Source organism: Cyprinus carpio, unplaced genomic scaffold, assembly GCF_018340385.1.
Source record: "Cyprinus carpio isolate SPL01 unplaced genomic scaffold, ASM1834038v1 S000006809, whole genome shotgun sequence".
Lineage (NCBI taxonomy): Eukaryota > Metazoa > Chordata > Actinopteri > Cypriniformes > Cyprinidae > Cyprinus > Cyprinus carpio.
In genome coordinates this window covers 1,432,726-1,459,388 of record NW_024879395.1, presented here as the reverse complement: position 1 = coordinate 1,459,388, position 26,663 = coordinate 1,432,726, and the positions used below count along the sequence as shown (strand labels likewise).

Below are 26,663 nucleotides of genomic sequence, written 5' to 3'. Positions count from 1 at the left end.
CCACCACCTACAGGTAATGGTTCATTTGAATCACATGCTGTTACTTTAACCCACCCTGTTAAAGTCCACTTTGTGGTCATTTATTGTCCCCCAGGTCAATTGGGAAACTTCTTGGAGGAGTTGGACGTGCTGCTTTCAAACTATCCTGAAGATGGTACTCCTCTGGTACTGCTTGGTGACTTCAACATCCACCTAGATAAACCCCAGGCTGCTGACTTCAACACTCTGCTCGCCTCATTTGATCTCAAGCGAGTGTCTACTACAGCGACTCACAAATCGGGCAACCAACTGGACCTCATCTACACACGCTGTTGCTCAGTGGACAACTCTTTAGTTGCTCCACTGCACACCTCAGACAACTTCCTCATTACTGCTAACCTAGCACTTACTCCTGAAGCGGCACACGCTCCAACGCAGGTCACCTTTCGACGGAACCTATGCTCATTCTCTCCATCTCTCCTATCCTCTGTGGTTTCATCCTCACTTCCTTCACTCTCACAGTTTTCAGCTCTGGACACGAATAGTGCTACGTACACTTTTTGCTCCACTCTAACCTCTTGCTTGGACAACTTTTGCCCACTATCGTCTAGACTGGCACGCTCCACCCCATCTGCCCCCTGGCTGTCCGATGTTCTCCGTGAACATCGCTCTAAACTCAGGGCTGTAGAGAGGAAATGGCATAAATCAAGAAACTCTTAACGACCTCAGTGTGTATCAGTCTCTCCTCTCTTCCTTATCTGCAAACATCTTCACTGCTAAAACATCATACTACCATGACAAAATTAACAACTGTTGTGACGCTCGGACACTCTTCAAAACCTTCTCTTCTCTTCTTAATCCGCCTCCTCCTCCTCCTCCATCAAATCTTACAGCTGACGACTTTGCAGTTTTCTTCACAAATAAGACAAGAGCCATCAGTGACCTGTTCTCCACACCGCAGACTGAGGATAACTTCACAACGACTAATGCACACTCTCTCTACTCCTTCTCTTCACTCTAAAAGACGGACGTTTCCAAACTTATCCTGTCCAGTCATCCTACTACTTACCCACTGGATCCGATCCCCACTCACCTCCTTCAAGCGATTTCTTCTTCAGTTTATATATATATATATATATATATTTTTATATCCTCTCTTCACTCTTGAACATTTCCCTAAGCATTTAAGCAGGCTCTCGTAAGCCCACTGCTGAAGAAACCATCTCTAAATCCAGCACTTCTAGAAAACTACAGACCAGTATCCCTTCTTCCATTCATTGCAAAGACACTTGAGCGAGTCGTTTTGAGAGTGCTCTCCATGTTTCTTGTACAGAACTACCTCCTGGACAGCAACCATCTGGCTTCAAAAGTGGCCACTCAACTGAGACTGCCCTGCTCTCGGTTACTGAAGCCCTGCGACTGGCAAGAGCAGCTTCAAAATCCTCAGTACTCATTTTGCTGGACCTGTCTGCTGTTTTTGACACCGTTAATCACCAGATTCTCCTATCCACCCTCAGAAAGATGGGCATCTCTGGAACTCCACTCCAGTGGCTTAACTCCTACCTTTCTGATAGATCCTTCATGTTGTCTTGGAGGGGTGAAGTTTCTAAGTCACAACAACTTGCTACTGGGGTTCCTCAAGGCTCAGTTCTTGGACCACTTCTCTTCTCCATCTACATGACGTCATTAGGATCTGTCATTCAGAAGCATGGCTTTTCCTATCACTGCTACGCTGATGACACTCAACTCTACTTCTCATTCCAACCAGATGAAGCGACAGTAGTTGCTCACATTTCAGCCTGTCTGAGTGACATTTCTAGCTGGATGAATGACCATCACCTTCAGCTTAACCTTACTAAGACTGAACTGCTGGTGGTTCCAGCTAACCCATCGTTTCATCACAACTTCTCTGTACAGCTTGGGTTCGTCAACCATAACTCCTTCCAGGACAGCCAGAAACCTAGGAGTTGTGATGGATAATCAGTTAAGCTTCACCGACCATATTGCTACAACGACCCGGTCCTGCAGATTTGCCTTATACAACATTAGGAAGATTAGACCATTCCTGTCAGAGCAAGCCACCCAACTTCTTGTCCAAGCTCTTGTTCTCTCTAGGCTGGACTATTGTAATGCTCTCCTGGCGGGCCTTCCTGCATGTACTATCAAGCCTCTACAACTGATCCAGAATGCAGCAGCGAGGGTTGTCTTCAATGAGCCAAAAACAGCTCATGTTGACTACTCCTCTCCTCATCAGGTTACACTGGCTACCAGTAGCCGCTCGCATTAAATTCAAGGTACTGATGCTTGCCTACAAGACGACCACTGGCACAGTGCCAACATACCTAAGCTCATTAGTTCAATCTTATGCGCCCTCCAGAAGTTTGCGCTCTGCAAGTGAACGACGCCTTGTGGTGCCATCCCAAAGAGGTTCAAAATCACTCTCATAGACCTTTTCCTGCACTGCGCCCAGCTGGTGGAATGACCCCCCGATCTCAATTCGAACAGCTGAGTCTTTACTCATTTTCAAAAAACATCTAAAACTCATCTTTTTTTCGCCTGCACTTAACCAACTAATACTAGTACTTACCTTTTCTTTTTCTTGTCTATCATATTCTTTTTAAAAAAATAAAAAAAAAAACCCTGGCTACGTGTTTCTGTACTAGACTAACTGAGACTTGTCATAGCACTTGTATACCGTTGTTGTTCTCTTGTTGATCTGATTGTTTCTACTGTTCTCATTTGTAAGTTGCTTTGGATAAAAGCGTCTGCTAAATGATTAAATGTATATGTAAATGTAAATTCATTTGTAAGTTGCTTTGGATAAAAGCGTCTGCTAAATGATTAAATGTATATGTAAATGTAAATTTATCATATGCATTTGTTTGTTTGGATTTGTACTTCAATAATGACGTCCAAGTTTAAGAATAGCCTACGCTAGAAGGATTTTATTTTATTTATTTATTTATTTTTTTGTAATGCATTTTTCCCCTCTCTGTTTAACAACATTAACTAACAATGAAAGACGTCTTCCCTCAAGTAGAGTAAATGTTTTCCTGCCGTGCTGGATGTTGGGCTCATGATAAATAAATTGTTTGCATTCGCCCAAACTGATTTTGTAAATTAAAAAGCGGACGGTGATCGGTGCAGTTAGCACGAGTCTTGCTCGCTGTGAAGCGGGAGCAGCCGGCAGAGAATTCTGCCTGGTCTTAAAGCCTTCTCCCACACCTACAAATAAAACAATGATTTGCACAAAAAAAAAAAGGATTAGTTATCAATTGAGAATTTGTTACTGATATGAGCTAGTGAACATAATAATATGGGCTGCGAGAAAATAATATATAAAAAGAGTGAGTGCAGGCAGTCTAAGTACAGCATAGTTCAAACCAGTGGCACGACAACACCGGTGTCGCGGCCCAAAAACAGGCCGGCCCACCGGGAATCCTCCCGTGCTCCCGATTAGCCAATCCGGGCCTGCCAACCAATAAGATTCACACTTTGTTAACATGCCCTCAGACTTCACATAAAACTATGAATTGGTGGCTCACAAACAGACTATTTGGCTTAGTTGACTTTGAATAGCAGAGGGGAATCAGGGAGCAGGCACTGCTGATTGATATTGAGCAACTTTAGTGGTAATAAATTCCATTCAATAAAAAAATGGATAGGATTGGATAAATAGGATGAACTGTTTGAAAACATGTAAGTACTGTTTATCTTCATTTCTTCCTCTCTGTCATGCCCCTGCAGATGTGAACCAAATGGATTTTGAATGCTGATTCCAAAACACTAAAAAAAATGTTTTTGCTCATGATAATTAAGTTCCACAATTATTGATACAAAATGAACATTTGCTTCCTTTTAGTGAATTGTTTTTTTTTTTTTTTTTTTTTTTTTTAAGTTTAAAATTTTACTAAATATGAATTTCTATCTTTTTGTGAAAATGATTTCTGTCTAGGTAATCTGTGTCTCAGGTGCAGCACTTTTCTTTGATGAAGTACTGAGAAGTGTGTCGTATAATGTGCTTTCAATGCAGAGATTAGGTGCCGTTTTAGCCTATGCTATGTTTTAAGATGTTTCCTTAAGAAACAGAATGGAAGACTAAAATTGATGCAGAATTTAGAGTCATATAATTGTATTTGTTTTGATAAGTTGCAGTAATTAAAAAAGTGAACGCTTAGGGCTTTAGTTTTATGATAAATAATTAGTTATTTTAACTTTGGGTTGGGCTTTAACCCCCCCCCCCCACACACACACACACACACACACACTCACTCACACAAACACACACACACACACACACACACACACACACACACTCCCAGCCCACACCACCCACCCACACACACACACTTTCACCTGCCTTAATCTTGGAGTGAACAGGTCTTTATAATAAACCTATATGAATTAATAACCTAAATTTAAGATTTAATTTAGAACAAACTCAGTCCACACATATTCAACAATAACAGATTCCTGGTCATCATTATATAATAAATTAATCTTAGCAAAATAAAACTGTGGCATATTTGATAAGGTAAACTCTAATGTAATTTAGTCATATTTATTGATATTACAGTGATGAATTAATCTCAGCTGCAATGTTAATTTACATTTGTGTTTTTATTTTTTCTAGTCTTTCAAAATGCAGTATCACTGAAGAAGGTGATAAAGCTCTGGCTTCAGCTCTTAGATCAAACACTTCACACCTGATAGAGCTGGATCTCACAGGAAATGATCCTGGACAATCAGGAGTGAAGGAGCTCAGTGATTTACTACAGGATCCAAACTTTCAACTGAAGACACTGAGGTGAGTGATATTAAATAATAACATTCAACAGTCCTAAAAATATTTTCGGCTCAACAAAATTTAATTGTCAAAAAGACATTTATATAAGCTTTGAAATGACTCTCGGACTCTCCCTTTCACAATATTGTGAACATAAATCAATGTATGGCAGGTTATGTCAATGTACTTCTGTTTTGTCCAGATTGTTTACAAAGTCCTGATGCAGAAGAAGCCTGTAAATATCTGACTGAAGTTGATCACATTAAAAAACCTGTTACTCCTGAGAGAGCTGAATCTGAGTCAACGTGATCTAGGAGACACACGAATGAATCAGATCTCTGCTCTACTGCAGGATAAACACTGTACACTTAACACACTGAAGTGAGTATTGTTTTTCATTTATCATTGTAGATAAGTATGTTAAAAGCATCAGGTAATAAAAGCATAATTCTCAGTAATCACTAAATGTTGGAATCAAGAACTTTTGTCCTGGTAAATTCATTCTCTCCTGTTCATCATTTTAGTCTGCGTAAGTGTGGTCTAACAGAGGAAAGCTGTTCAGCTCTCGCTACAGTCCTGAGATCAAACACCAGTCTGAAAGAACTTGACATGAGCTACAATAATCTGCAGGATTCAGGAGTGAAGAAACTCCAGAATGGATTAGAAAACACAAAGTGCACACTGCAGAAACTCAGGTGAGCTCAATCAATAATTTTTTTGATTGTTTTTCTTCAATAATCAGGAAGAGAAAGTGATATTATTTATATTTTGCAGTGATATTAACTGTATAATAAATTTCAATCTGATTTTCAAATCCTTTTTCTTTAGACTTTCAGACTGCAGTATCACTGAAGAAGGTTATAAAGCTCTGGCTTCAGCTCTGAGATCAAACCCTTCACACCTGATAGAGCTGGATCTCACAGGAAATGATCCTGGACAATCAGGAGTGAAGCAGCTCACTGATTTACTACAGGATCCAAACTGTCACCTAAAACTGAGGTGAGTTATGATGAAATGATACAAAATAATGATACACATGATACAAAATTCATAGAAATTCATGAATTATTCATAGAAATTTTATTTCACTAACTTTGTTCCAACAACTAATTGTGCTGTTTTAAAAGCTGACTATTAATTACACCAAGTTCTGTTGAATTAAATCCTGCTTCATCTTCTCTTCTGCAGATTTTTGGGTCCTGCTGCAGAGAAAGCCTGTCAGTATGTGACTAGAATTATGGGTAGTAATCCCTTACTTCTGAGAGAGCTTAATCTGAGCGGAAATAAACTTGACATCAAATTTGTGAATGATCTCGCTGCTCTACTGGAGGACAAACACTGTCCATTCAACAAACTTCAGTGAGTATTTCACATACATTTCAAATTTATACTTTGTTTTGGAAGTATTAGGCCCTCTTTATATTAAATGTCATCAGCCCACTATGTACTAACATTTAAATTGATAAAGTTCTCTTGGCCACCTGCTCACATCTGCTGTTTTTTGACTTATTTAGATATAGAACTGTCTCTTTACAGCCACATCACAGATGTTTTTAGGCGTGCACTTCAACTTTGACTCAGCACCAGGCACAAGTCAAATGACTGCCAGAAAGATATAGGTGCAGAGAGAGCTTCAGTAAAAGTACAGTTGATATATGATATTTTGTGGATCAGATAATACAGCATGATTAAAAATAGAGACAATTTAAGCAGCATCAAAAATTTTGCAAATGCATGAATGTATTTTTTATATATGCGTCACATTTAAATGGATTCTGTCATCATCTACTCACCCTCGTGTCATTCCAAACTCCTGAGACTTTCGTTCTTATTCGGAACACAAATTAAGATTTTTTTTTTTTTTTAATGAAATCTGAATTATAAAAAGATGCAAGATTGTATCTTTTTATATTTTTGATTCGACAGTGTTGCTGGACTATTTTTCCTACGCACCTATCGTTATTTCAGGTGTGCTGAGTTTGAGCTGAGTTATGAAATCTGAACAATTTCTTGCCCTCCATTGACAGTCTGGACAACTAGCATTTTTGATGCTTCAAAAAGTTCATAAAAAAGATCATAAAACTAATCCATATGAATTGATTGGTTTAGTACAAATTTCTGAAGAGACTTGATTGCTTCATATGATGAACAGATATAATTTATATTACCTTCAGCACAATAAGTGCATTGTACCTAACAATTAATCTTTTTTGATGTATGTACATAGTAGTCAAAGACACCTAATATAAAGTGAGGCCGAAGTATCTTTAATATATAACATTTTCTTTTATGTTTTACATTCAATAACTGGTCAAGATGAAAATTTAGCATTTATTAACTTAGCAGATACAAGAACAGCTTTTAGACTACAACAATACAAGCAAACGCAATGAAGAATGTCATTGCTGTTCATTAAAGAAGGTTTTGAGATAAACTGAAGAATATTTCCTCTCTTTTTCTTTCTCTGCAGGCTGAATAATAATGGTATTACAGAAGAAGGTTGGGCTGCTCTGATGTCAGCGATTATTTCAAACCCTTCAAACCTGATAGAGCTCGATCTGAGTGGAAATAAACTCGGAAACTCAGGATTTGAGAAGATTTGTCATCTGCTGGAAAGCAAACAATGCAGATTAGAGAAACTGAAGTGTGTATCTTTATTTATGTTTCTACATGATAACATAAATTTATAAATGTCCATTTGTCATGACAATTGATTAAGGCTATGGAGGCTGAAATAATTTTTGTACATTGCTATCTTTATTCTATGAAATATTAATTTCTAATCTAATTTAAATCTAATTTGTTGCTTATCTGTGTGGTGATTTTTTTACAAATTAAAATGCAATTAACATATTTTCACACTTTCCATGGCAATGCTTTTTATAATTACTTTTAAAAATATAGAATAATTAGTTTAATTTTTCTTAAAGTTTTTTTCTTATGATTAAAATAATGATGTCACTTTATATGCATTTTGCTTATTTCGTGTAGATCATGCAGTACTTAACAAATTCTTTAATATACAGAGTTTCAGACTGCAGTATCACAGAAGAAGGTTATAAAGCCTGGCTTCAGCTCTGAGATCAAACCCTTCACACCTTATAGAGCTGGACCTCACAGGAAATGATCCTGGACAATCAGGAGTGAAGGAGCTCAGTGATTTACTACAGGATGAACAATGTTCATTAAAGACCATTAGGTGATAAAAAGCTTTCAGATATTTCAAAATATACACTGATGTTTTTTAAATTTTTGTAACAGTTTTTGTCAGAGTTTTGTAATAGAATGTAAAAAAACTGAGGTAGGTAATTTATTTTATTTGAATAATACATATGTTCTCAATGAAACTGGAAACAATTATCATAACTGTAACTTCAACCACATTCTACACACATTTTATATTAATACTACACTGGAGTAGAGGTGCACAATATTTAGGTGATGAGATATTATTGGCTGATCACTGGGAAAATTCAGTTATTATTATAGCACTGATAATGGATTTTACACTAATATTTCTGCAGATAAGTAGTTTTGCTATATTTTGTGTTCACAAGAGAATATCTGATGATGATTCAGTGTATTTGTCAGCTGGTGTCACTTTGTTTTAGACAAATTATATCACATTATCATTTTCATAAAGTTATTTTTGGCCATGATTTATTTTGATCATCCGCTGTAATTAAAGATATGCTGTTTTATGTGTTCTGTTTATGTGTAAAGAAGTAATAAGTGGAAATACATTTCTGTACTTTCTGTTACTGGTGTTTGCTTATACATGAAAATGGCAATAGTTCAATTCATTGAGACTAATGTTTGAAGTCAATTATTCTACTCTGTTTAGAGATTAATTTAGAATAGGAGCTCCTAAAGGCATACAGTTGGACTATTATTTAATCTGTAATTGCTTCTTGCAGGTTTTTGAAAAGTCCTGCTGCACAGGAAGCGTGTGAGTATCTCACTGAAGTTCTGAATACAAGTCCATTATTACTGAAAGAACTGGATCTGAGTGGAGATAAATTAGGAGATCTGGATGGAGAGAAGCTCTCTGCTCTTTTGATGGACTCTCATAGTAAACTGGAGACAATGAAGTGAGTCAATATGAGTTTATACGTTATATATTGTGTTTTGTTATTATTAGACTGTCAGTCATTCTGTATGTGTGAGCAAACATGATGAATTGATGATCTGATGTGTGCTGAATATGTGCTGAATAATAAATAATGCTGTTTTTGTGTTCAGGCTGAATAATTGTGAGCTGACGGAGAAAAGCTGTTCAGTTCTAGCTACTGTTCTCTCCTCCAAAACCATCCTGAAAGAGCTGAACCTGAACAACAGCCGTCTGCTGGACTCAGGAGTCAAAGAGATCTGTGAGGGACTGAAGAATCCTGTGTGTGAGCTGAAGATACTCAAGTGAGTGCATTTCACCATCATTCAACATATATATCTGTATGTATATACAGTAGGTAGACATCCAAAACGTCACTTCTACCGCCACTCGTACCGCCGCCGCGGCGTCTGCAAAGTGCATTTGCAGCTTTTGACCGCTGAGTGGCGCTTTAATCACATGTTTTCAAACAAGCGCATCAAAGCACATTTTCGCAAATAGACGTCAGTTTTGCCTTGCTAATGTGTTACATTTGACTGCTGCAGTCAGGGAAAATGAAAAAAAAAAACACTATAGTTAAAATATTTAATATTCACAGATGAAAGTTTGGTACTTATGAAGTTATGTGCGTTTCTTAGAACAAATTCAAGCAGGATAAATGTCAAGCCTGTGCCTGAGCCTGTGCTTATATTTTCTCTAAGCTACACAGTATTGCACCATATTTTAGATTTGACACATTTAATAGGTGTGCAGTATTATTTATATAATATTGATTGTGTTATATTAATCAAAATAAATTGTGGTTTACTTTGCATCGTAGCATTAAAAGTGGTAGCCTATTTTAGTGAGCTAGGCTACATGGATTTATATGCAAAATGTCAATATTCTCATATATTAGGCCTATATTTTAATTTATATTTTTAAATTCCTTTAAAAATTAGCATTTTTGTCATTCGTTACCTGTCCTTTATTTTGACTGACAACTTCTTGGGAAAATATATTTGTCTGTACACTGATTAAGAAATTGTTGCGTGTTTTATAAATTATTTTCTTTATTTTAGTAAAACGTGAGGCACTGTATAATTTCATTCCCATTATTTAGGCCTAATTAAAACAAGAAACGAATAAATTAAACCTGCACGATTTAGCTAAATCATTGAAATTCTAAAGAATGGACTGATTAATAAAACGTCCTCACGATTAAACTCAAGTTCTCTCATTATAATCACCACAGTTCAAATGATGTAAAAAAAGAGCTTTATTAATAGACAACTTCAGTGATTTTAAAGGGAGCCGCCGTTACTTGCTTACATAGAATTTAAGTTAAAAAAAAATAAAATTGCAGCTGCATTTAAATGCAGGTGTGTAAAATGTCTGCGTGCAAGATTTGCGCGGCGCGAGTGATGCTGAGTGCACGCGCAGCATTTATTCTCATTTGTTTTATCTTCATTACAAATCTTCTTTGGTTTTATTTGGATAATTGCATGTAAAAAATAATTTACGTTGTAATGCATATGCAAAATGTGAATAATTATTCATATTTAAGTGGTTGTGCGAAAATTATTAATGCGCATGCAGGACAGGGAGGCGCCCTCTAGATCACTTGATTTTTTCCTGATAATGAATTAACTTAAAATTGTGGTGTCTCACATACATGGGAAATATATCTACAGAAAGCTTGAAGTGTCTTTTAAACGAATTAATTCAGAATGAAAGCATTATGTAATCTGTGAAGGTTGTATTTCTCTTTAAAGGCGCGTCCATGTGGAGAGAGTCAGCACTGTGAATTCTCATCTTGCAGCCGACAAGAAAACATTTGTTTATTAATAAATAATTAAAATGTCTCCTTTTTTTACAATTATTGGGCTACTTCTGCCTGTGCTTTGGGGCAAACTTAATGCATGTGCTTGAGCGCGGAATATATTAGGCTCATTATGGATAATAGATGTAAATGTAATATAAACCTGCGATTAGTTGAATAATGACAAATGAACGACTAGTAACTAGAAAAATCTTACATGGGAGGCAGACCTATTAAATACCCTCTAGACATCTCTGTTAAAGTTTTTAAAGCATTTTATACGCATTTGCATAAATTCTTCTTTCAGAACGGTCTGTAATGGAGAGATACCTTAACACTGATTTTTCCTATGAAACACAAAAACGAAAATTGAAATAAAATTGATATATATATGGCCAACCCTTCTCTGCAGATATTGTTGCTTCTGTTTGGGCATTGTAAATAGGCTACAAAAAAAAACAAAAAAACAAAACAATAATAAAAAACATAATAATAATGTCTCCAAAAACTCCAAAAAATTTTTTTTTTTTTTTTGTCATGTCTGTAACGCATATATTCCCAAATCTAAAAAAGCCTATAAAAAATCATAGACGGATCATACTGATGTCTGGACTCTGTTTGGGATTTAGAAAAACACAAAGAGATGGTTCAATATATGGTTATGGAAAAGGCTACACTCTGTGAGAATTTATTTTCATAGTCTAAAAAAAATATTGTTTAGACGAAAACAAATAAAATTTAACGTAACAGTTTGCGAATTTTTTTCAACCTGTTTTGCAAGTTTGATACCCTCATAAGGACACTGTCCATATGAAAGAACAAGAGATTCACACCTTTATCTCGACCCCCACAAGCTATACATAACTACCCCAACCCCCTCCAGCTGAACTGAACTCGGTCTGTTTTTTGGGCTGTGAGGAACGGTGTGTTGTCATGTTACTGGGTTGAAACATGCCTGCTGCACTCACAGCAGCCTTACTCTTTTTATTCATTATTTTCACGCAGCCCATATTATTATTTTCACTAGACCAAATAATAACAAATTATCAATTGATAATTAATCATTATTTTATGAAAATCATTGTTATTTGTGAACGTAGAGTTTGCAGAAGGCTTTAAGACCAAGCGGAGTCCTCCATCAGCTGCTCCCGCTTCACAGCGCGCGTGACTCGCGCTAACTGCACCCAGCTTCAAAGTCCGCAAGTTTTGATTTAACTAAATCAATTTGAGCGAATACAACTTACTGATCATGAGCCTACCAAACATTGAGCCCAACATTTAGCAAGACAGAAAAACCATTCAGTCTACCTGAAGGAAGATGTATTTCATTGTAAGTTAATGCTGTTATATAGAGAGTTAAATGAGAGAGGAGAGAGAAAGAGAGAAATAAAAAAAAAAACGTGTATGCTATTCCTAAACTTGGAGCTCATTATATTGAAGTACAAATCCATACACCAGAAGCAAACTCGCAGTGTTCTTTCATTGAAAAGTATGCATTTTGTTTATTCACAGGCTATATGGTTGAAATAATATTTTAGTTCAAAAACTTTAAGTGCCATGGCACTTTTAATTACATTGTTTTTTTTTTTAGAATAATTGTAGCTTACATAAATAGGTGAAGCAAAACAAATATGATTAATATTTGGATCGTCCCTTATTTTTTCCCTTATTTTCTTAAAGAATAAACACTTATTTTCTACAAGAATAAACATGATAACATATTTTTAATTTATATAAATAATTTAAGCAATTAAAACCTGATAACATATATATTAATTCATAGAAATAATTTAAGCATTTAAAACCTTTTTTTAAAAAACTTGAACTTCAATACTATTAAACTGACTTTAAAATCTCAAGGAGTTTATAAGTTAAAAAGGGTAAAATGTCACAGTGCATGTTAAATAGCCTAAATGAACTTGTGTTAACAATATAATTAGAACAATATAATTCGATTTTTTTTTTTTATGAACAATTCCTGTATAAAATGTGGGACAGCAACCTTTATAGCAAACATTTTAAATCGTCCACAGCTGAGCAACGCGCGAGGCAGGTTGAGCGTGCGAAGTGAATGTGCTGCACAAAGTCATTTTCAGATGCAATGAAAATAAAAAAATAAAAAACCCTGGGTAGCCTAGATTAGGCCCAGACTCTGTTCCTAAGTATATAATAATTATAATTACCCCCACAGTAACAAATTTTTAACCGATTAATCGCCTACTTTCATTTGCTGCATGTTATTTTATTTTATTTTATTTATTTATTTTAAAACAGGTTAAAAAATAAATTAAGTTTGTGAGAGGAAAAAAAAATATAAGTCATGTATAAGTTGCATTTTATTACATTCAGAAATAATAACGGCTGGCCTAATAATGTTATAATGTGCCAACAGGATATTTTTAGTTCTCTTCACTTTACAACAAATGCTTTAAATTTAACAAATTTATCACAACAGAACAATAATTACAAATATTAATTCTAATGGATAAATAAAATTGCAGTATATAATAATATAGGCTTAACTATAAACAAACAAAAAAAATAAATGAATAATAATATAAAGCGAACCATAAGGTAAGGTTGGGCTCTCATTCGGGGAGAAATCCAAACGTTTCCATATTCGTGATGTTGCCTATTTCAAGCTTAACTATTATTCATTAGGAAAAATAGGCTTTGTAGTTCACACGTGTTTCAGTATCGACGGGAAAAAAAAAAATAAAAAAAATCATAATGAACAAAAATATGCCAAAGTGGATCGCTGCTCGCGCCGGATGGCACGGTGAACGACTACTGTTTCCAGTGAATGTGCGCGAGGCATCAGCACGATCAAACAGCTGAAACAGAAAATACTAAATTTTTGGTCACACAGTAAAGGCATAATTCAAAAATGCAAAAGTGTTAGCAGTTTGAAAAATCAAGAATAATAACAGAATTAATAATAATTATTGCTAAATGCTGGACCGTTCTCATTTGATCTGCAAATGGAACCTGAAGGATTTTATTTTAAACCAAGAATGAACCGAAATGAAATCATTTAGCTTTTTATCCGAATATATAGGCCTTATATTTAAATGACTGTTTAATAACAATAGCAAGCATCAGATCCGTTGTGTAAAGGTCTTTCTTTTAATTGTTGATGAGTAGACTGTACTTCTTTTAATTTTTGATTAAAAAATTAAAATTTCTGTACATTTTTTAATGGTTTTTAAAGATGGTACAATGTATATCATTATGTTATTGTTGTTTTACCTCCTCCTTTTATCTCATTTTACAATTACATTCAGTTCGCAATCCGTCCCTTTGTGCCACCTGGCGGTAGTTTCGCGAATGAATTTAACACGCGGCTGACTTGCAGTTAACGCCGCGGCGGTATTACTCATTTTGGTTGTCTACCATCTGTATGTATATCTAGATTTTAATCGGTTTCACCTCCCATATTGGAAATAATTGAACAATACTATGTTGTTTTTTGTTGTAGACAGTGGTTTTCATTCACTAACTGTGCATTGAGAACATATTTGTGAATTTTTAATAAGTGTTGTCTCTTATCACAGTAATAAAATAAATAACTAAAATAGCTATTACATTTGTTCACAATTACAAAACCGATTCCAAAAAAGTTGGGGGACACTGTAGAAATTGTGAATAAAAAACAGAATGCAATGATGTATCCTTATCCAGGTAAAATAAAATATATTCCAGACTTTTCAAGGGCCCTCTCTTCCTTTGGGGGCCCTGGTATCAGTACTGGTTTTTATCCCCAGTCCGACGCCCCTGAACATAGATGACATATCAGATGTTTTAAACTGAGAAAATTTATAATTTTAGGGGGAAAAATAAGTTGATTTTAAAATTTCATGGTATCAACACATCTCAAAAAAGTTGGAACAAGGCCATGTTTACCACTGTGTGGCATCCCTCTCTCTTTTTATAACAGTCTCTGCAAATTCTGGGGACTGAGGAGACAAGTTGCTGAAGTTTAGGAATACGAATGTTGTCCCATTTCTGTGTCTAATACAGACTTCTAGTTGTTGCTCAGCTGTCTTAAGTCTTCTTTGTCGCATCTTCCTCTTCATGATGCGCCAAATGTGTTTCTATGGGGTGAAAGATCTGGGACTACAGGCTGGCCATTTCAGTACCCCGGATCCTTCTTCTACGCAGCCATGTGTTGCTGTAATTGATGCAGTATGTGGTCTGGCATTGTGTCATGTTGGAAAATGCAAGGTCTTCCCTGAAAGAGACGATGTCTGGATGGGAGCATATGTTGTTCTAGAACTTGGATATACCTTTCAGCATTGATGGTGCCTTTCCAGATGTGTAAGCTGCCCATGCCACACGCACTCATGCAACCCCATACCATCAGAGATGCAGGCTTCTGAACTGAGCGCTGATAACAACTTGGGTTGTCCTTATCCTCTTTAGTCCGGATGATATGGCATCCCACAGAACAGATTTTCCACTTTGTCACAGTCCATTTTAAATGAGCCTTGGCCCAGAGGAAAACGCCTGCGCTTCTGGATCATGTTTAGATATGGCTTCTTTTTTGACCTATAGAGTTTTAGCCGGCAATGGGCGAATGGCAACGGTGGATTGTGTTAACTGAAAGTGTTTTCTGGAAGTATTCCTGAGACCTTGTTGTGATTTCCATTACAGTAGCATTCCTGTATGTGATGCAGTGCAGTCTAAGGCCCCGAAGATCACGGGCATCCAAGTATGGTTTTTCGGCCTTCACCTTACTCACAGAGATTGTTCCAGATTCTCTGAATCTTTGGATGATATTATCACTGTATATGATGATGATAACTTCAAACTCATTGCAATTTTTCTCTGAGAAACTCCTTTCTGATATTGCTCCACTATTTTTTTCGCCGTAGCATTGGGGGAATTGGTTTGAAAAAAAGTTTTTTTTTTGTTGTTGTTGTTTTTTCATGCTACTAAAATAACCAATTAGTTTTTTTTTTAATGCATATAAAGCAATAAACAAAATTAATAATGGTTCTTAGCCTGAATAAGACATGCCATTTCATTTCATTATTTTTTTTATTTATTTTTTGAATCCTGTTGTTTTCTTGGTCATTATCCTCGGGGGTTAGGTTCTTTTTCTGTTGTAGACTTTAGGAAAGCGCATCTGATGAAGTGATATGAAACGTTAATGTGGTCAAGACCTGCCTGGAGCTACTTTAGCTGTGCAGTTATTAAAAATAATCAACATCTGTAGCTGATCAGAACCATGCATTAATTATTCTAATCAACTCTTACATTAATTGTGATTGTGCACTGTATGTGTATTTGCGTTTAGTTCATGTTTTTTATTATACAGACTCTCAGACTGCAGTATCACTGAAGAAGGTTATAAATGTTTGGCTTCCGCTCTGAGCTCAAACCCTTCACACCTGATAGAGCTGGATCTCACAGAAAAATGATCCTGGACAAACGTCAGGGAGTGAAGGAGCTCAATGATTTACTACAGGATCCAAAAAGTGTCACTGAAGACACTGAGGTGAGTGTCCTTAAGTGCAATACATTTAAGATTTTAGCTGAATTGCAATTAAACTGTCAAATCATCTTTTATCTCTGTGTGCAAACATTTACATGTACCTACATCTACATTAATTTACCACATCTTTACCTTTGAATTCAATTTCTTTTTTAATAAATAAGAACTATGATTGTAAATATTTAAATAATTTAATAAATTCATTATTTATTTTTGCAATGATTTGAGTTTGATGGTTATGTTGGATTATACTTGTAAAATTTAATTACAAGCTTTTATATAAAAAAAGAGGCAGTTTTCCACAAAAACTGTCTTTTATGTTGCTTTTGTGGTATAAAAAGTCAACAGAGTGTATCAAGATGATCTGCATGTGTCTCCTGATCTTCATCTCATTGTAGAAGGGAGCTCTGCAATGTACTTTTGTTGTGAAATTTCAGTGTACTTCTCCTGTGTCCAGGTTGTTAAAAAATTCTGCTGCTGATGAAGCCTGTCAGTATGTGATTAAACATCTGGGAAAAAACCTGTTACTCCTGAGAGAACTGAATCTGAGTGAATGTGAACTAGGAGACACAAGAGTGAATCAGATTTCTGCTCTACTGCAGGATAAACACTGTAAACTCAACACACTGATGTGAGTATTGAGTTTATTTATTGCTTCACATTTAAAGTATCTTACAGAGATGAGATAAACTGCACAGCGACCAAAAGAAAATAATAAATTCCTTTGTAAATTCTCTCCTGTTCTTCATTTTAGTCTGCGTAAGTGTGGTCTAACAGAGGAAAGCTGTTCAGCTCTCGCTACAGTCCTGAGATCAAACACCAGTCTGAAAGAACTTGACATGAGCAACAATAATCTGCAGGATTCGGGAGTGAAGAAACTCCAGAATGGGTTAGAAAATACAAACTGCACACTGCAGCAAAAAACTCAGGTGAGTTGAATAATCATTGATTGCATGTAAAAAAAATTCATAATAAAGTTTTATATTTTAACAGTAAGAAATGTGTTTTTAATTCTATAAATCACATAATACGTTTTTAATTATTATAAACTTTTTTTTTTTTTTTTTTCAAAATAGTCTTTCAGACTGCAGTATCACTTTAGAAGGTTATAAAGCTCTGGCTTCAGCTCTGAGATCAAACCCTTCACACCTGATAGAGCTGGATCTCACAGGAAATGATCCTGGACAATCAGGAGTGAAGGAGCTCAATGATTTACTACAGGATCCAAACTGCCCACTGAAGACACTGAGGTGAGACGTGATGAAATAATACAAAATAAATGACAGTCAGGCTGAATATTCATACATAATGCTATTTCAGTAATACAATAAGCTTCAATTTGGTGCATCTGAGGTACTGTGTTGTTGGTGACAAATTGTTGTGTTGTAAGCTACAGTACTGTTTTAAATAGACATTTTGAGCCACTAAATGTTCTGATACTCAGTAGTTTGTCACTAACATTTTCTGTATACAGTGTAGTTTAATTTGGTGTCTAGAAAGATAGTTTGCCCTTCTGCCCTTCATGCATTTGCACTGTGTTCCACTGTTTCTGTTTTTTGACATCACTGTTTTTGAACATTTGGATGTCAAAAAATAATACTTTTTTATGTTCAATGTAAAAACAGTAAATAAAGCTTGTCATTTGGAAAAAATAATTATGTTTTATCAACATGTTTTGTAAGGCAGTGTACATTTATTTCAGAATTAAAATGAATCCTGCCTTACCTTTTCCAGGTTTTTGAGTCCTGCTGCAGAAGAAGCCTGTCAGTATGTGATTGGAATTGTGGGTAAAAACCCGTTACTGCTGAGAGAACTGAATCTGAGTGAACATGAACTAGGAGACACACAAGTGAATCAGATCACTGCTCTACTGCGGGATAAACACTGTAAACTCAACACACTGATGTGAGTATTTTACATAATTTAATATGTACTTGATTAATATATTTTCTCATTTGTTTGAGCCAGAGGTGTCACAACCACAATGTGAAGTATTAAAATTAAACAGGCCACTAAAAAAAACAAATAATTTTCAAAAAATGACAGTTAGCTTTAAACAGAAGGCCAAGTCCCTTTGATCAGGGGTCATTATTAAATATTTCAGTTACTGTAGAGAGAGAGCAATGTTTTTTTGTTTGTTTGTATTTTTTTTTTTGTTTGTTTTTTTTTTCAGAACTTACAAACTCCTCAAAACAAAAATGCAACATTTCAACAATTTAGTGCCTGGTTCAGTACAAAGCAAATTAATGATGACCTCCCTTGGCCCTAACGGCATACCCTACGACATGGTTAATTTTGATCATTTAGTAGTGGTTATATTCAGGGACGTTCACACTAAATTTATTTATTTCTATAAATTGCAACAAGCACACGCACATCACTACTTTAATGAATAAACATTTGATCAGATTAATCTTTAATGTTCATTGCTTGTTTATGTCAGTTTACAGTGCGTAATTTTAAGAGATAAAACATTTTATTTAAAAAATGCTCTAGAAGTATTGTTCATAATTAGTTCTTGTTAACTAATGTAGTTAACTAAGGAAACCTTACTGTACTGAACAGCAGACCTAGACATGAAAAAAAAGGTGACACTGACAGAAGAACCGGTCTTAAAATTGACGAGAAGCAAATGCATCTGGAATAGAAGTAATGCTCTGATACATTGTCTTTTCTGTTTCTGTCTTCAGTCTGCGTGGATGCAGTATTACAGAGAAACAGTGTCTCATCCTGACTTCAGCTCTGTGTTCAAACCTTTCACACCTAAGACAACTGGACCTGAGTGGGAATAAAATAGAAAACAAAGGAATGAAGCATGTATCTGAAACACTGAAGGATGTACACTGTAAACTGGAGAGATTGAGGTCAAAATGATTAAAGATTAAAGTCACTTCAACAGTTTTTAAACAAAGACACTTTATAGTCTGTATATTGTAAAGAGTCCGAGTATTTTTGTGATCTGGTGAAGTTAAAGTGATCTCTCTTTCTATGTGTTTACAGAATGTTTTTATTTTCTGCTTTTCTCTTTTTTTCCCAATATAGGTTAAGATACTGTGATATGACAGATGAAGGTTGTTCTGCTTTGACTTCAGCTCTGAAATCAAACCCATCACACCTGAGAGAGCTGGACCTGAGTGAGAATCAACTAGGAGACTCTGGATTTAAAAACCTCAGTGATCTACTGATGAACCCACAATGCAAGCTGAAAATACTAGCGTTAGTATCATTATACTGTACAGCAGCTACAGAGAGATTTAAAGTCACTGATCAGTTAAACAGGCATAGTTTACAGTATTTAAACTGTAACACTGAATCTGTACTGCAACTCTTTTTCTCTACTGGTCAAACTTATTAATAGGTGTCTACACCGGACGTGACAAAATACAATAGAATCTATTATGCTGTCTACACTGGATGCGGCACAGCACGATAAATTCCCGAAAGTAAACTGCTGCTGCATTCTGTTTATGACGTAGTGACACAACAGTTGCTTTGTGGCGTCCAGTGTAGACACACTTTAGCTGTTGTGGCTGTCGTGTCCGGTGTAGACACACTGTAACTAGGAAATAATTGGGGTTTAATTTAAAAGTATTTGATAAACTGTATTGGTTGTGTACATGTTCTGCTGAAATATTAGGAGATTCACATTTGCTGCAACAATGGATGAGAAACAAAGAAGTGTATGTCTCTAGTTTTTTTAAAAAATGAATGAGAAGTAAAACAACAGCTTATTGCATTTGGAACTTAAAGTTAAAAACAGTTATACTATTGCAACTAAAGACTATATGGAAGACTATATGCCTACTGTTGCTCTTTTATAAGACGGCCATCAAGGATCTGAACCATTGACCTTTCTGTTTCTGTCTTCAGTCTGTGTAAATGCAGAATTAAAGAGAAGCAGTGTGTCTTCCTGACTTCAGCTCTGAAATCAAACCCATCACACCTGAGAGAACTGGACCTCAGTGAGAATAAACTTAAAACACACAAGAGTAAATAAATTTTATGATGTACTGAAGAATCCATGCTTTAAACTGGAGAGATTGAGGTGAGGAACATTCATGTACAACAAACAATTTAGTTTGTTGGTATTTTAATGAAACAAAATGAAAATAAATATTTGTCTAATTTCTATGAATGCAGGTTAATGTCTTGTGGTATAAAAGCTGATGATTGTTCAGCTCTGACTTCAGCTCTGAAATCAAACCCATCACACCTGAGAGAACTGAACCTGAGTGAGAATGAAATAGGAGAATCGAGAGTGGCAAACCTCAGTGAACTACTGATGAACCCAAAATGCAAGCTGGGAAAAAAACTAGAGTTAGTAATATTATACTAAAGTCAGTAATATAAACACAATTTAGTGTTTTTGGTATTTTTACTGAAACAGAATGAAAACTAGTATTTGTCTAATTTCTCTGAATGCAGGTTAAGGTCTTGTGGTATAAAAGCTGATGATTGTTCAGCTCTGACTTCAGCTCTGAAATCAAACCCATCACACCTGAGAGAACTGGACCTGAGTGGGAATGAAATTGGACAATCAAGAGTGGCAAACCTCAGTGAACTACTGATGAACCCAAAATGCAAGCTGGAAAAAACTAGAGTTAGTAATATTATACAAGAATTTGTAGTATAAACACAATTTAGTGTTGTGGTATTTTGCTGAAACAGAATGAAAATAAATATATGTCTAATTTCTCTGAATACAGGTTAAGGTCTTGTGGTATAAAAGCTGATGATTGTTTAGCTCTGACTTCAGCTCTGAAATCAAACCCATCACATCTGAGAGAACTGAACCTGAGTGAGAATGAAATAGGAGAATCGAGAGTGGCAAACCTCTGTGAACTACTGATGAACCCAAAATGCAAGCTGGAAAAACTAGAGTTTAGTAATATTATACAAGAATTTGTAGTATAAACACAATTTAGTGTTGTGGTATTTTACTGAAACAGAATGAAAATAAATATTTGTCTAATTTCTTTGAATGCAGGTTAAGGTCTTGTGGTATAAAAGTTGATGATTGTTTAGCTCTGACTTCAGCTCTGAAATCAAACCCATCACACCTGAGAGAACTGGACCTGAGTGGGAATGAAATGGGGAAAATCAAGAGTGGAAAACCTCAGTGAACTACTGATGAACCCAAAATGCAAGCTGGAAAAAACTAAAGTTAGTAACATTATACTGTACAGCAGTCACAGTGTGATTAAAGTATATTATATTATGAGCTAAGGGACTGATAATTTAATAGCAAAACAAACTTTGAAGCATTTTGAAATTTTGTGGCTATAAAAGTTATATATGCTGAGTCTGTCAAAATTTTTCTGCAAAAAGAGATAAAAGTAAAAACCAGACGTAAAAAGTGAATTTAACATGAATGACAGTAGATTATTCTGACAGTTTCCCTTTCGAAAGCTTCAGTCGATGCTCAGCGCATTGGGAAACGTCTTGTTCGTGACCAGCTGTGAATAATGTGTGTAACACGTCAATAGAATTGACCCGGCGGTATCATTCTGTGCATGCTTCAGATCATTCTGTGCATGTGTGCGTCAGGAAGATTCTTTTTGTCTGCTACAGATCTTCGTAGGATGAGCCAACGAAACGGTAAGTGTTGTGTTCCTCCATGCCTCTCGTCCTATGTATGAGCTGAATACACATGATTACTGTTTTGTTTGTTTGGGGGAAGAGCACTCGGTTCTGACTTTAGAGACGGGCGAGTGCGAGCATTGTGACTGCTCTCAGTGAAGATGCTTCGTGCTCGTCTGAAACTATTTTCAGACCACACCCACCTTTTCGTCGGAGGGCTCTCGTGCGGATCTGCGTGACGAGCGAGCGACGGGCCCGTCCCTTTCGCTTACGGTGTCACCAGATCCACGCAACCTCTCTCATTATCTCGAAGCGCGCTCCGGTGCTTCTTCGGTTCACGAGGAGGATGATATATCTCTTGGGTCTTCGGGCCATGAGCAGCCCACCTCTGAGCGTTCCTCTCGTGAGAGGAAATCGGTCGAGGAGCTGCTCAAGGTGGTTACTCGCGCAGTGGACAGGCTGCAGCTTGACTGGCCACGCGAACAAGAGACCCCCAAACATAGTAAGCTGGAGGATAGGTTTCTGTCGGGTGGTAGGAGAGAGAGACCGCAACAGTCTCTCCCCTTTTTCAAGGACCTCCATGATGAGCTGTCGGAGTCATGGAGCAAACCGTATACTTTCCGCATCTTTGTGCCCTCGACGTTGACTTATTCAACTATCGTGGATGCAAAGTTGCGGGGGTATTCGGAGATGCCTCGGGTTGAAGAGTCGCTTGCGAGCTATCTCTCGCCTGAATCTGCATCCTCTGTGAAGAAACCTACTCTCCCCACTAAACCTTGTAGAATAACATCATCGCTAGTGGGTAAGGTTTACCAAGCTGCAGGTCAGGCTGGTGCTGCGCTGCACACTATGGCAGTGTTACAGGCATACCAGGCTGACCTGTTGCAAGCTGCAGGTCAGGCTGGTACAATCAACGAGGAAGCATTCGCTGAGCTTTGTCGGGCCACAGATTTGTCTCTCCGGGCGACCAAACAGACGGCTCGTGCCATTGGCCGGTCTATGTCAGCTTTAGTCAGCACGGAGAGGCATCTGTGGCTTAATTTGACAGCATTAAGGAGAAGGAAAGTTTGTTTCTTTTAGACTCTCCTATCTCTCCATCTGGCCTGTTTGGCGATTCGGTTAATACTGTTGTCGACAGGTTTAGGGAGTAAAGTAAAGAAACATGAAGAAGCATTCGTTTAGTTTCTTCCTCGCCGCACTCAAGGGAGGGGCCATCATCCACCCAGCCTCGCCCTGGTGCTTCAAAAACCAGGGAGGTTAAAAAGCAGAGCATGGCGGACCGTGCTCCCCCTCGTAGGGATTGGGGACAGGTTCGCCATGCTCAGCAACCTCCCAAACCAGACCTCAGGACTTTCATTGATAAGAAGAAGAAGTCCTGACGCTCTGGCGCCCGTGCTGGTGGGGGTAGTCCCTCATGGGGTGGTGCGCGCTCGAGAGCTTTTCGCTCCCCGCGCTGTTACCCTCACAAAACCCCTCCATCCCCCGCCGCTTCTTGTGTCTCGGGGAGGCAGTGGTTTCCAGCGAGATATTAGATGTTCCAGTGTTTCCTGCCGTCGTTCAGGACACGGAACATCTAACATCCCCTCAAAAGGAAGTATTAAAATTGGTACTGCTCTCAGAGAGTCTGGCAGCGTGGAAACTTCTGCCGAGCATTTCTGCTTGGGTGTTGAGCACAGTACGGATAGGTTACAGGTTCCAATTTATTCGTCATCCTCAACGTTCCAACGGTGTGGTCTCCACTTCCATAAAAACCGGAGCTGATGCAGGTACTGTCTCAAGAGCTACAAACTCTTCTGGGCAAAGAGGCCATAGAACATGTTCCTCTTCCAAGGACTGATTTGGGCTATTACAGCAGATACTTCCTGGTTCCCAAAAAGGGTGGGGGAGTGCGTCCAAGTTTGGATCTTCGAGGCTTAAACCATACAGTCAAAGCACTCAAGTTCAAGATGTTAAACGTCAAGACGGTCGTGTCGCAAATTCGGCGTTGGAGTTTGTTCATCACGATCGATCTGAAGGACGCATATTTTCATATAGAAATTTTGCCACAACACAGGAAATTCCTGAAGTTCGCTTTCGGGGGCAAAGCATACCAGTTTCAGGTTCTTCCTTTCGGCCTAGCCTTATCACCCTGCACGTAGACAAAATGCATGGATGCAGCGCTGGCTCCATTACGACTCCGGGGCATTCGCATTTTGAATTATATCGACGATTGGCTGATAATAGGCCAATCGCAAGAGATGGCGCTACAACACAGGGACATCGTGTTAGCTCATCTAGTTTCTCTGGGGTTGAGACTCAACACCGAGAAGAGTGTTCTCTGATCTCTGTGGCTCAGACCCCGGTTCCTTGCCTTGGGTCCCACTCTAGGGGCACCGTGTCGTCGCAGACTGCTAACGACAGATGCCTCCCTGATGGGCTGGGGAGCAGTCTTGGATTGTCACCCAGCTCAAGGGGAATGGGGGGGGTCATCAGCTCGATTGGCACATCAAATGCCTCAAGCTGATGGCCGTATTTCTGGCTCTGAAATGTTTCCTCCATCATTTCAGAGGCTGTGATGTCCTAGTAGGGGTGGACAAACAGTCTCTTATATAAATCACCAGGGGGGTCTGCGCTCAAGCAATCTGAACAAGATAGCGAGGCAGATTTCAATTTGGGCCCAGGACAAGCTCCTGTCACTCAGGGCAGTTTACATTCGGGGCGTTTGAATGTGGGAGCGGATTTACTATCCAGACAGACACTACCGACGGGGGAATGGAAACTCCACCCAGAGGTAGTGAAACAGATTTGGGGAAAATTTTACGAAGCAGAGGCGGACCTCTTCGCCTCCCATCAGACAGCGCAATGTCCCCTCTACTTCTCTTTGAGTCACCCAGCCCACCTGGGTCTGGATGCGATGGCGCACACATGGCCCAAAATGCGGCTGTATGCATTTCCTCCAGTTTCTCTGCTCCTGGGAGTCCTAGCCAGAGTTCGCCAACAAGGGTCTTGCCTCTTGCTGATAGCGCCACATTGGCCGAACAGAGTATGGTTCTCGGAGATAATATCTCTCCTCGACGGCTCGCCATGGGCGATTCCGGAGGAGAGGAGGGACCTTCTGTTTCAGGCAGGGGGCACGATATTCCATCCCAGGCCCGACCTTTGGAATCTTCATGTTTGGCCCCTGAAGGGTACCAACTGAGGAACACAGGGCTTTTGCCGGGTGTTATTGATACTATTCTTAGTGCTAGGGCTTCCTCCAGCAGACAGAGTTATGCCAGTAAATGGGGTGTCTTTGACAGGTGGTGTGTGGTACACAATGTAGATCCAGTCAACTGCCATATTGCTTCAGTTCTTCATGCAAGAGAAATTGTCAACAGGCACATGCCCTGCTACTCTTAAGGTTTATGTGGCCGCTCTTTCGGCCTGCCATGCCTTGATTGACGGGATGCCACTGGGAGGGAGACACCCTCTGCTCTCTCACTTCCTTCGTGGGGCCAGACGACTGAGGCCTACAAGTAAAAACCAAGATGCCTTCTTGGGACTTAGCTAAAGTTCTAGAGGGTCTGGTTGAAACCCCCTTTGAACCTTTAGAATCAGCGTCTGATAGAACTTCTGACTCTAAAAATGTTTTTTCTCATGGCCAATAACTTCTTTGAAGAGAATTGGGGATATGCAGGCTCTGTCTATCTCACCATCATGCTTAGACTTTGCCCCAGGGAGCGTGAAAATGATTTTGCATCCTCACCCTGATTACCTGCCTAAGGTTCCGTTTTCAGCTGTACATCCGGTCATTCTAGAGGCCTTCTGCCCCTCCGCCGTTCACAGCGCCGGAGCAGGAGAAATCTTATAGACTGTGTCCAGTCCTTGGTCTTCAGACTTACGTCCACAGCACTAGCCAGTGGCAGTAAGTCGGAGCAACTATTCGTCTGTTATGGTGGTGGTAACAGAGGAGCAGCTGCCACCAGGCAGACCATGTCTCACTGGGTCAGGGATGCTATTGCTTTGGCTTATGAGGCGCGCGGTCAAGCTTCGCCTATAGGTCTTAGAGCTCACTCCACAAGGGGGGGTCGCCTCCTCTAGTGCTTTGGCAAGGGGTACCCCCTTACAACAGGTTTGTGATGCGGCAGGTTGATCCTCTCCGCACACATTCATAAGATTTTATAGTTTGGATGTCCATGCTACTCCGGGCTCTAATGTCCTTGAGTCAACATCGCAAGCTAATTTCTGAGGCCTTCTTGTGGTTTGGTAGCACACCTGCACAACCTTAGGGGTCCAGACATTTTCAAACACGGGGGCGTGGGTATTCTCGTTCCCAATGCGCTGAGCAGCGCAGCATCGACTGAAGCTTTTGAAAGGGAACGTTCCCGGTTACTTAACTGTAACCTTGTTCCCTGAGAAAGCGGAACGAGATGCTGCGCTGCGTTGCCGTACTGAAATATTGATGCACCTGTGGCTTATCTATTTATAGCCCCATGTTGCAGGCGCGCTCCGATGACGTCATCAACCGAGGCTATAATACAGCCGGGTCAATTCTATCGACGTGTTACACACATTATTCACAGCTGGTCACGAAACAAGACGTTTCCCAATGCGTTGAGCAGCGCAGCATATCGTTACGCTTTCTCAGGGAACAAGGTTACAGTTAAGTAACCGGGAACGTTATGTGGTTTTTACAGGACTAATGATACTTTCCACTAAATCAATTTTTATCTATTATTTGTATTTTGTGATGGTAAACTAGACTCTAAAAATTACTTAAAATTACTTTCTTGATTTTCTCATATTAACAATGTGAAAACAGTCAATTTAAATGCTATTTGTAACAATATAATAAAAACTCCATAATGACGGGAAGAAGGAGGCGGGAGCCGGCGAACACTCAAATAAACCTTTAATAACCAAATAAAGATAAAACAGCGTGACAGCCCCTCAC

The 26,663-nt window shown here is 38.3% G+C and overlaps 1 protein-coding gene and 1 pseudogene across 1 annotated transcript in view; both read left to right on the top strand.

The window, feature by feature from the left end:
• The window catches only part of LOC122144958, a 100,052-nt pseudogene extending 94,149 nt beyond the window's left edge, over positions 1 to 5,903 (top strand).
• Positions 5,904 to 16,632: 10,729 nt separating this feature from the next.
• LOC109047495 (ribonuclease inhibitor-like) overlaps positions 16,633 to 26,663 on the top strand; it is a 168,035-nt gene continuing 158,004 nt past the window's right edge. The window contains exons 1-3 of the mRNA XM_042756185.1: positions 16,633 to 16,802; positions 18,862 to 19,035; positions 19,214 to 19,387. Coding sequence (XP_042612119.1) covers positions 18,980 to 19,035; positions 19,214 to 19,387 — 230 coding nt within the window. The 5' untranslated portion in view covers positions 16,633 to 16,802; positions 18,862 to 18,979. The remainder of the gene's footprint in view (positions 16,803 to 18,861; positions 19,036 to 19,213; positions 19,388 to 26,663) is intronic.